This window comes from Capsicum annuum, chromosome 6, assembly GCF_002878395.1.
Source record: "Capsicum annuum cultivar UCD-10X-F1 chromosome 6, UCD10Xv1.1, whole genome shotgun sequence".
Taxonomy (NCBI): domain Eukaryota; kingdom Viridiplantae; phylum Streptophyta; class Magnoliopsida; order Solanales; family Solanaceae; genus Capsicum; species Capsicum annuum.
Genome location: NC_061116.1, coordinates 223566350 through 223577495, shown reverse-complemented (window position 1 = coordinate 223577495; position 11146 = coordinate 223566350). Strand labels below are relative to the sequence as shown.

General features: G+C 29.2%; 1 protein-coding gene across 1 annotated transcript; it reads right to left on the bottom strand.

The window, feature by feature from the left end:
* Positions 1 to 2738: 2738 nt before the first annotated feature.
* LOC107875487 lies at positions 2739 to 4291 on the bottom strand. Its single transcript, XM_016722223.2, has one exon. It carries the CDS (start codon positions 4200 to 4202, stop codon positions 2871 to 2873), a length of 1332 nt encoding a protein of 443 aa, XP_016577709.2. The 5' UTR covers positions 4203 to 4291; the 3' UTR covers positions 2739 to 2870.
* Positions 4292 to 11146: the final 6855 nt, after the last annotated feature.

Sequence of the window (11146 nt, the reverse complement as noted above, 5' to 3'; positions counted from 1 at the left end):
CCACCGAAGCCACTCCAACTTTTTTCCAAATGGTCTCATTCCGAACTCTATCACCCCTAGTAAGCCCACACATCCAACGCAACATCTGCATTTCTGTTTTCTTCAATTTTTGAATATGAGAGTTTTTGAATGGACAACACTTCGCTCTATACAACATGGCCGGACGAACTGCCACCCTGTAGAATTTGACTTTAAGCTTGGGTGGCACCTTCCTATCACACAACACCCCTTAGGTGAGCTTCCACTTCATCCATCCCGCCCCAATACGGTGGGAGACATCCTCGTCAATCTCACCATTTTTCTTAATCATGAACCCGAAATACTTGAAACTACCCCTCTTGTACACCGCCTGGGAATCTAACCTTACTACCACGTCGTCCTCCTGCCGCAAGTCATTAAATTTGCACTCCAAATACTCTGTCTTGGTCCTACTCAACCTGAACCTTTTAGACTCAAGGGTCTGTCGCCACACCTTTAGTTTATCATTCACACACACACACACGCCCATCAATCAAAACTGCATCGTCTGCAAAAAGCATACATCAAGGCACCTCTCCTTGAACACGCCGCGTCAACACATCCAACACCAAAGCAAACAAAAATGGGCTAAGAGTAGATCCCTGATGCAGCCCTGTCAAGATAGGGAAATGCTCTGAATCTCCTCCCGCCGTCCTAACCTGTGTCTTAGCTCCATCATACATGTCCTTGATTGCTCTGATATACGCCACCGGGATCCCTCTCACCTCCAAGCATCTCCAAAGAACCTCCCTAGGGACTTTATCGTACACCTTCTCCAAGTCGATAAACACCATGTGCAGGTCCTTCTTCCTTTCCTTATACTGTTCTGCCAGTCTCCGCACCAGATGAATTGCCTTTGTCGTCGAGCGCTCGGGCATAAATCCAAACTGGTTCTCCAAGATAGTCACTAACCTCCTTAACCTCAACTTGACCACTCTCTCTCAAATCTTCATAGTGTGGCTCAATAACTTTATCCCCCTATAGTTGTTGCAACTCTGAATGTCGCCCTTGTTCTTATATAACGGGATCATAGTACTCCATCTCCAAGCCTCGGGCATTTTTGCCGACTTAAAAATGCCGTTAAACAAAATAGTCAACCATCGCAAGTCGGTCTCGCCAGAAAACTTCCAAAAATCCACTGGAATCTCATCAGGCCCCGTCGCCCTATCCCTACGCATCCTGCGAACCGCCTCTTTGACCTCCTCTACCTTAAAGCGTCTACAATACCTAAAATCACGATACTCCTCAGAGTGCTCCATATCCCCTAACACAATAGCTCTATCCCCTTCATCATTCAATAACCTATTAAAGTACGACTGTCATCTCATCCTAATGAGCCCATCCTCCACCAACACTCCACCATCCTCCCCCTTAATGCACTTCATTTTTACATCTGTTAATGAAAACATTAATTTAAAAAGGTTTTAATTATTTTTATTTATTTAAGTCTTAATTAATATGAGTAATATCTATAAATAATTTGATACGAATAGCATAGCACCTACGAAGATCTCTATCGGTATGTTGGTACAAATCATCACTGATCACATTATTTATCCAAAGTAATTAAGTCTATATATTTAAATTCTAATTAATGATTATGGACACCAAGCTCTTCCTCCTTAATGACTATAAAATGATCGATATCCAAAAGTTTGCACCGCCCCATATAGCCAACTTAACTGCATATTTAGACAGGTCCTTTTGCAAACATGAGTCACGATTATCCCACTAGGCCCCTACAACAAATTAAACCATGTGATCCCATTACTATACCTGTACTGTTTATCAATCTTCATTAATTTATTTTAATTAATTAGAAACACATACTTATACAAGAAGTCATCCAAAAGTACTCATATACATAGACATACACTATTTATCTCCTATATAATCCTACAAATAGAAATCTACAATGTCAACACAAAGTTTAAATCTAGTCCATATAAATTCTGATGTTTACATGTGGGAGTCAAACTCTATAGGATGCCCTCTCTGTAATAGTATAAAGATAATTACTTAATTTGCAGTCAAGTACAAATTTAAGTGTGTTAAGAGGATCCTACATGTTTAAGAGGTTACAATCTGGACTATATATAGCACCACTATTTTTAATATTAGGGTCCTAACCACAACTATCTAATTAGGCTTTTTGTCTTCTCTTTCTTTAACCAGATTAAAAAAACTAGTGCAAACTGTGGATTCCGCAGAACAAAAATCCACGGTTTTCTATTTGAAACTTGTATATGATTGTAAAATAATCATTTTAAATAGAATAACATATATATATATATATACACACACCCCACCGTAAGTGTAAAAATTTTTAGACCATCAAGTTGTTTTTACTTGTTTTAGCATGTACTCATAGTAGTTTCAAGATTTTAAATAACACATTAACGAGATTTATCTGCAGATATTCTTTAAATGATCTGATACAACAACACACACAATGTAATCCTATAAGGTGTCTGAAAAGGGTGATATATACGAAAACTTTAATTAAATTTACCTTTGGGCTCAAGAACACCCTAATAGTGTAAACACAATTCTACCTTTATGAATAGTCAGTGTTGTATGACCCTTAGACATAAGAATGCCCGTAAAAACGATTCTTACATGAACAGTACACGTAGCTTCAATCTCTATTTTAGAAAGTACTCTATCAAACATGCTCTATTAGTGCAATAAAATTACTGTAACCTAAAGGGGGAAAGAAGTGCATAACATCAACATTTAGTTGTAGTCACACTGGTAATCTATTTTTACTACTTATATAAAGTTGTTGCACTACACCAAATTTCTCATGGAAGAACACACATCACATTAAATTATTGTAAACAAACACTAATTCATACAGTGTACACTATAACAAAACAAGGAAGTACAGCCCTAGAATTAAATACCAATAGCTCATCTTCTTCATCCAATCTCGTGTGGACCCCATTTCCACTACCCACAAGCGAGTCATACCCGGAATCCTCTTTATCCACATAACCCGGATCGCACCCGACCCGACCCGCAATGACCCGACACACCAACATCGCCCTTTTCACATTCATGAACCCGAATTCCTCCTCGATATCCTCAGGCACCGACACGTGTCCCCTCCAGCTGGTAGGTTGCATGGAAATTCCATCCATCTTATGTGAAAACCCACTTTTAATAATTCCACATACACTACAATACTGCTGTGTACAAATGCTGGAATGACCATTTTGCCCTAGCTCACACATGAAAGTGCTACAATGGAACCTTAACAGCTCATTGCCATCAGCTGCACACCTTTCGTCCCTCTTAACGACGGCGTTTCGACTTGCTTTCAACTTAACGCTTTCTCTGTATTCTTCAAACCGGGTCAAAATCCGTTTGCTGTTGTGTATCTTCAGGATCCGACGGATGTTCGGGTTCTTCGCCGCTTTATCGGGCCAACCCGTTTGGAAAATGATCCGGACTATGTTGTTACCAGAATCACCATCTGTAAGCTCAGAAATTGCATGTTTAATTGACTGGTGTTGCTCGAGATGAATTGGACTTTGGAATACTTCACCACATAGTGTACACGGGTAGATATCGTTACGTAAAGGGAGGAATAACTGATCGGAGGTAATCTCAGCTTCGGGTGTTGGAGTAACGGAGTGGGCTATTGGATCATTTGCTGAAATGGGTTTTTGTAAGGACCTTGTAGAAGAAGACGGAGATGGGATTGAAGAAGGTTTGTTAGCTTTCTGCAGTGGGTAATTTGGTTTGTTTGATGAGAAGATACGTCTGATGTAAGACCAGGAAGTGGAAAAAGGGTTCGTTGTTGAGAGTTTGAGACGAGAGGAAGACGGTGGTGGTGAATCGTGATGAGATTGAGAAGAGAGTTTTCGTTTTCTAGAGGAGGAGGTGATGAAGCAGCCAAGGTGAAGTAAGAGGAAGAGAGTAGAGAAGAAAGAAGAGAAAGATGGACGAAAGAAAGTATTTGCCATTTTTTTGTTGTGTAGTTTAAGGAATTGGTGTGAATATTTGAATCGATCAGAGTGAGACGGCAAATGCTTCTCCAAAGAAGAATGAACATCATGTGAAATTAAAAGGAAGTCAGAGAGAGAGATAAAGAGAAAAGAAAGAGTAGGGACATGGAAATGTGGAAGAAGGATAAAGTTAAAAGGTTGGTGTTTGGTGGAAGGGTTACTGCATGGCATCTCGATTATCTCTGCTTGTACCTTGTCTTCTTTCCTGGATTTATTACTTATTTGTTCATTATCATTATCAGAATAAAGTTTGTTTTGTCTATCTCATTTTCGTAAACTATATATTGACAACTTAATACTTATAATTAATCCATTATTTTAAAAATAAATTTTTACTATTAATAGTTACTTTTACCATATCAAGAATTAGACGGAAGTATAATATTGGGTGAGTTTGATCTTATATAATGGAGACTTTTAGTAAGATCAACTCATAATAGAAAATTTCGAGTCATCACACCACATCTTCTAATACAAATTCAAAGTTAAGATTTAGAATCGGTGCAAAAAAAAAAAAAAAAGTATTAAAAGTATTGCAAATACTAACGAAATTAATGAAAGTGATTAGTAAAGTTCTACCTAAGTACTTTAGAATGAAGAAATTGTTCATTGATTCTATTCTATTAGAATAAAGTTGAAGATTATTTGACTTTTAAACTTTACATCATCAGTGTCTTTAACTGATTTTTATAATCTAACTTTTTTATTTCTTGAGAATAATATCTAAGTTACTACTAAACATTTAATGTATTTGAGTATATTTTTATTGGAGAAAATGTAATATGTGAAGAATAATTAGGAGGAAATTATGCTATCTCATTGGAGTTTAATTAAATAAAGAAGTATGGTAAGTGGAATTTAATTGTACATGCACAGAACTTGACAAAGCAAGTAAAGAACACGATAAAATTAAATGTTCTCAAAATTTAAAAAAAAAAATTATATTCCATTCATGTCAATAATAAAATTCTCTCTACTTTCGACAGAGAATCCCAACGTCCACACTTTTGTAATTTTCAATCCTCACTATTTCTTCCTTCATTATTACTAAATTGTTTTACTCTATAGTTTTGCTATGTTTTGTACTCTTCTATTTAATTTTGGTAAAAACAGCAGCTCATAATTTTTGCATTTATTTATTATTAATACCTCTGTACGTACGTATACTCAATTACTATTAAATTTCATTTGTGTAAATCAAGACCTTTTTCTGTGTCGAAAATGGGCATGGCATGTGATTCAATAACTCGTGGTCTTGTCCACTTGTGCTCAACTTCTGTTCTTGATTACAACATTAACAACGTCATGTCCAATATAGTTTCACAAATAAGATCGAAAATAAATAAGATATATGCAGCTTTTATTCGTATCTTTATGAGGTAGAATAATTATTTTCAATAGACCCTAGGGGTTTGGAACAACTTTTGTTCTTGAATATTGTTAATACTTTCATTTTTTATGAAATTTATTTAATCGATTTTGAGAATAGATGAATAAAATCCTTCTGTGGTAAAAATTAAATAAAATTGTAGATGCAGTGAATGAGTATCTACTCTCTTTTTTTTCTCAATAATTTTTGTCTTGTAATGACAGTAACCAAGTAGAGTAAACCTGCAAATTACTTTCATTACTTTGGGCATGTGAATCTACAATTCTTAGTAAATTTTCTTCAATATAATTCCAAGTGCTGGATGTACTTAGAATTTTAGAATAATGATATCTATTACTAGCAGTAATTGAATTATAAGTTTCAATTTAATATTTAGATTAAAATAATTGAATTCGGCCAAATTCATTATAATCGTCTAGTTCGGCCGTTGATACATTGCTTTTGTGATTTTTGATAAAATAATTATATTGGAGAACAATTGCTTTCTTTACATTTATAGAGGGGCCAATGTGATTTTCTCTTGGTCCGCTAAAAGATATGAAGACCCTAATTGTCCCCTTCCATTGATCAATATAATTCTTCCAAATTTTAGTTGTTAAACACCCCCCACCCCACCCCACCCCACCCCATTCCATCCTCTGCCTTCCTCGGTTTTAAAATAAGTGTTAATCGATATATGTAAAAAAGCAAAACATAAGCAAGACAAGATGCCACGTGTCAAGCTATTAAAATAGCTACGTGGCAATTTTTAAGACAATATTAAAAAATATTTAAAGACAAAATTAAAAATATTATAACTTATAAAGAAGACCCAAAAGAAGGAAAATAATTATAAGACAAAGTTAAAAAATATTGTAATAAAAATTTTGAAGGAAAAGATTAAGTATTTGAATTTGAAAATAATAATGCAAAAAGGGAAAAAAAATTATCTATATATATATAAAAGCAAAACATAAGCAAGACAAGATGCCACGTGTCAAGCTATTAAAATAGCCACGTGGCAATTTTAAAGATAATAGTAAAAAATATTTTAAAGACAAAATTAAAAATATTGTAACTTATAAAGAAGGCCTAAAAGAAGGAAAATAATTATAAGACAAAGTTAAAAAATATTGTAATAAAAATTTTGAAGGAAAAGATTAAGTATTTGAATTTGAAAATAATAATGCAAAAAAGGAAAAAAAATTATAATTTAAGCTTAAAAAATTATTGTTTGATGAATCCTAAATAAAATCAAACTATTACACAATAATAATAATCTATTACTAAATAATAGTGGTAGATACGTGGAGTAGTAACAAAAAAAAAACAATAACAACAAATTTCTCCACAAAATATGCATTCCACTTCAGTTAAAATTTCAATTTCAAAACCTGTTTTTCGTAACTATATTTCCACAAAAAGAGCATAGCAGATAATTGTAAGTAAACTTTCAAATATAATCATGTTTTTTTAATGTACATTCTTCATCTATTTAGATTTTTAATTATTGTTAATTATTTTTGTATTTAATGATTAGTAATATATATATATATATATATATAGAAGCAAAACTTAGGCCTAGACAAAATGTCACGTGTCAAGTTATTAAATTAGCCATGTGAAAATTTTTAAAACAATATTTAATGATGTTATAATAAAAAAATTATATTAAAAAATATTAGAAAGTTTGAAACTTTCAATAGATGCAGTAAATTCAAAAATAAAGAAACATGTGTCATTTAAAACAACTTTTTAACCCAATAAAAAAGATGCAGTAAATTTATTTTTTTTTAAAAAAAGAAACTTAAGCCCAAACAAGACTTTTATTAAAAATATAACAATAATAATAATAATAATATCTTTTTATGAAAATTGTAGCAGCACTTCTAAGTTTTTTGAAGAACTGATAGTAGTTGTAGTAATTATAATTGTAGTGGTGGGAATAATAATAATAATAATAATAATAATAATAATAATAATAATAATAATAATAATAATAATAATAATAATAATAATAATAATAATAATAATAAAAGTAATAATAAATAAATAAATAAATTGTAGTTTAGCGGTAGTAATACGTTGTTCTGGTAAGTAGTAGTTTTAATAATAATGAGATAACAATAACAATTTTATAGATTACAGGATAAGTATGAATTTTATTTGAAAAAATCTAAGAATAAGGATAGAATAATATATTGATCTTCTTATAAGAAATGATATGATATGATATGATATTTAAATTTGAATATAAATAAAATTTGTATTGGAATTGAATTCTAATTTCTTAACTTCTTCTATATTCATAACAATAACAATAATAATAATAATATGTTATTTACTCTGATGAAATATGTCACATTGAGTTTGATTTCAAATCATTCTTTCAATTCAAATATAACATTATAAGATAAATATGAATTGTATTAAATATTATCTTTATGTTCTAAATAGACTTCTACTCTTTCATAAATTTATTTCTATTAAAATTTAAATTTTTTATAATATACTTAAACATAATTTATTTAAATGTTAAATTAAAGATGAAGCTATAGTAATTTAATAATAATAATAATAATAATAATATAATTTCATAATGATGGAGAAAAAAGAAATAGGTTAATGATAAAGAAGTTTATCTAATTCAAAATCTTTCAACGATTAGGATAATGGATAAATATAAAATTAAAGAAAAACTTTTTAAAAAAAATTTAAATGTTATCACATAGCTTTATATTAATAGACTTATGAATATTTGTTAAAAGAATTCCTCATTCTTTGTTAATGACGTAAACGATTTTTTAGAAATTGGAAGTTTATTGGCAACCATTTTTAATAATTGTGCAGAAGTGTTTTTAATTTTTTTAAAATAAATTTGTTTTGTGATGGGAAGGTAATTATTTTCTTTTTTACATTCAACATATTAGCTATAAGGAAGAGAATTAAATTTAATCTTTTTATTTTGTTAGTATTTATTATAAAAAAAAATATATGAACTAATCTCATTTATTTCAAATTTTTCTCTTAATTCAAGGATATATTTAAGATAAGCATGACAAATTTTAAAAAGATAAGGATAAGAATATTTGAATTCAAATATTTCTCTTAATTCAAATTAAGATAATAAGGATAAGGATAGTTGAAGTTGTATTTTTAAATGAAAATTGAATTGGAATAAAATTCTTCCTTCATAATCTCTCTTATATGTATTCACTCATATTCTGTTATATGATGTTAAGTTTTCTTCTTTCTATTATTGATTATTGATTATTAGGTTTATTTATGAATTTACTTATTACATTCTTTATTTAAAAAAAACTTTAGTTGATTTGACCTTTTATTTTTATATGCAGATGATGATAATGTTTAACAACTATTTTTATTATATTCGGATCTAAATTCAAGTAAGTGATATTTTTCATTATAATTTTGTAAAAGTAATTAAATACATTCTTAAAATTATTATTACACAATGTTAGACTAAGTAATTGCTATTTTAAGTAAACTTTGATTATTCTAAGTAACTGCTATTTTAAGTAAACTTTGATTAGGGTTTAAGTTCGAGATTTGATTGAGGAATATAATGAAAAATTATTATTCATAACTTTAAAATTTTATGCTTATGAACAATTTTTTCAGTTTATGACAAAGCAAATTGCAGGTTCTGAAATGGTTGAAGAAAATTTAAAATAAATAAATATTATTTTTATACAATTTGCTATATTTTAACTCAATTATTTTGACGGGGAAAATAAAATATTTTATAGTGAAAATACGAATGAAAGGTAACAAAAAGAAAGAAAAGATACAAGTAAAAAGAAGATATGTTTTAATATTTTTTTATAAAATTAACTAAACGAAGAGAACTAGCCTAGCATAAATAAGAAAATAAAATAAGGTATAAAATAATAAAAATATTCATGCTTTAAATTTATGCACGTAGACATATAAATTATTTTTAGAAATTTAAATTTTGTTCTTTCTTTTTCTCTTTTAACTTGGTTATTAAAGAATAGAAAAAGACGACATTATCTATATTAGTTTATTAAAATTTGAAGATAAAAATATTCGTGTGAATTTGCAGTTTTAAAATATTTAGATATTTTAGTATTTTAAATTTTAATGGCATGTATAACATTTTTTATCTTATTTTCCATCTTCTTCTTATTACAAGAGAATGACTGATTTATTAAAATTCAAATCATCATTTTCATGGTAGCTCAATAATAAAAGTAATTAATGTACTAATTTTAATTCGAATTGATGACTAAAATTTTCTTTTTTATTTAAATAAAATTTTACAAAAATTAATTATTTAGATACTTACTTTAATAATGCAATCTTAAGTAGAAGGACAACTTTATGAAGCATTATACTATAAAATAAAATAGATTTTTTGTGAAGATTATAAAATAAAATTTGCAGGTATTTAGGTTTCAGTTGATTTATTCTTTCCTTGATTTTACTTAAGAATCTACAACTCTATTTGTTTATTTTTTAATTGATTATGTTTAGTATAAAAATAAAAAATTTAAAAGACTAAATGAAATAATTTTTAGTAACTGGGATTGAGTCATAATCATTGAATGTTAAATTACAATCTAAAAAAGTACATTTAATAATGTAGCTTGGGAGTTAATTAAACATAATGCACATATGTTATATATTAAAATTCTTTTTCTTAGAATAAAACTCATGGTTTTACTTTCCACTTTTAAATTTATATTCAAAAAAATTTACATGGATTATGGAATTCATTTTAGTTATAAGGACATGTTAATAATTTTTTTGAATTTAATTTAAAAAACTGAAAAAAAATCTAAATAAAATATATGAGATAAATTCATATTTTGATAGATGTGAAAATGCTTGACTTAAATTTTAAATTATAACCACTTCTAACAAAATATATTATTTTGGAATCTTATTCTAATCTATATTTCGTATATTTTGTCATGCATAACAAAATTTATCTATTTTTATTTTATATTTTGAGATTAGAGAGAAGAAAACTAAACTACTTATGTGTGTAACACAAAATATAATCTAATTCAAGGTCAAATTAGAAAAAGTAAGGTAATCAAATAACAATAGAAAAATATACATGGAGGATTTGGAGGGGGGGGGGGGGGGGGGTGAAGGGGAGGAAATTTAAATGATTTTTTGAGAATATAATGAAGAAATCATCATACAAATAATACTATTTATAAAATTTTGCACGGAAGATATGGAGGGACAACAAAATAAAAATTCAAATTATTTTTGACAATCTGAAATCTTTAAATTGTAGACTTATGATTAAAAAATCTGAAACATAAGAATATTTTTACAATTATATATTTATTTTTAATTATATATACTTGCTTTGGGGTGGGGTGGGGGGGCGGGGGTAAGGGTATTAACAATCCATCATCTTTTAATTGTGAATGATATTAAAAAGGAAAATCTAAAACATAATTTTTGCTTACAATTAGATGATTGTTTTTCCATATAAATTTGATTAGCTATGGAACAATTGGGTAGGGGTGGGGGGGGGGGTGGGGGGGGGATTGGGGTGGGGTGGAAGCGTGAGGGGGAAGGGGTAGAAAAAGTTTATATTCAAAAAATGATTTGGGGATGGGGGAGGTGGGTAGAAATTTTTTCTATATTAATTTCTCATTTTGTTTTTTATTGAAAAATAAAATGATAAATGATTTTATTAAAATATATAATTTAACAAGTTCGAATGAGACATTTCAATATG

Bases quoted from the DNA above. Each gene is read 5' to 3' on its own strand.
- LOC107875487 (XM_016722223.2), bottom strand. From the start codon at position 4,202: ATGCCATGCAGTAACCCTTCCACCAAACACCAACCTTTTAACTTTATC.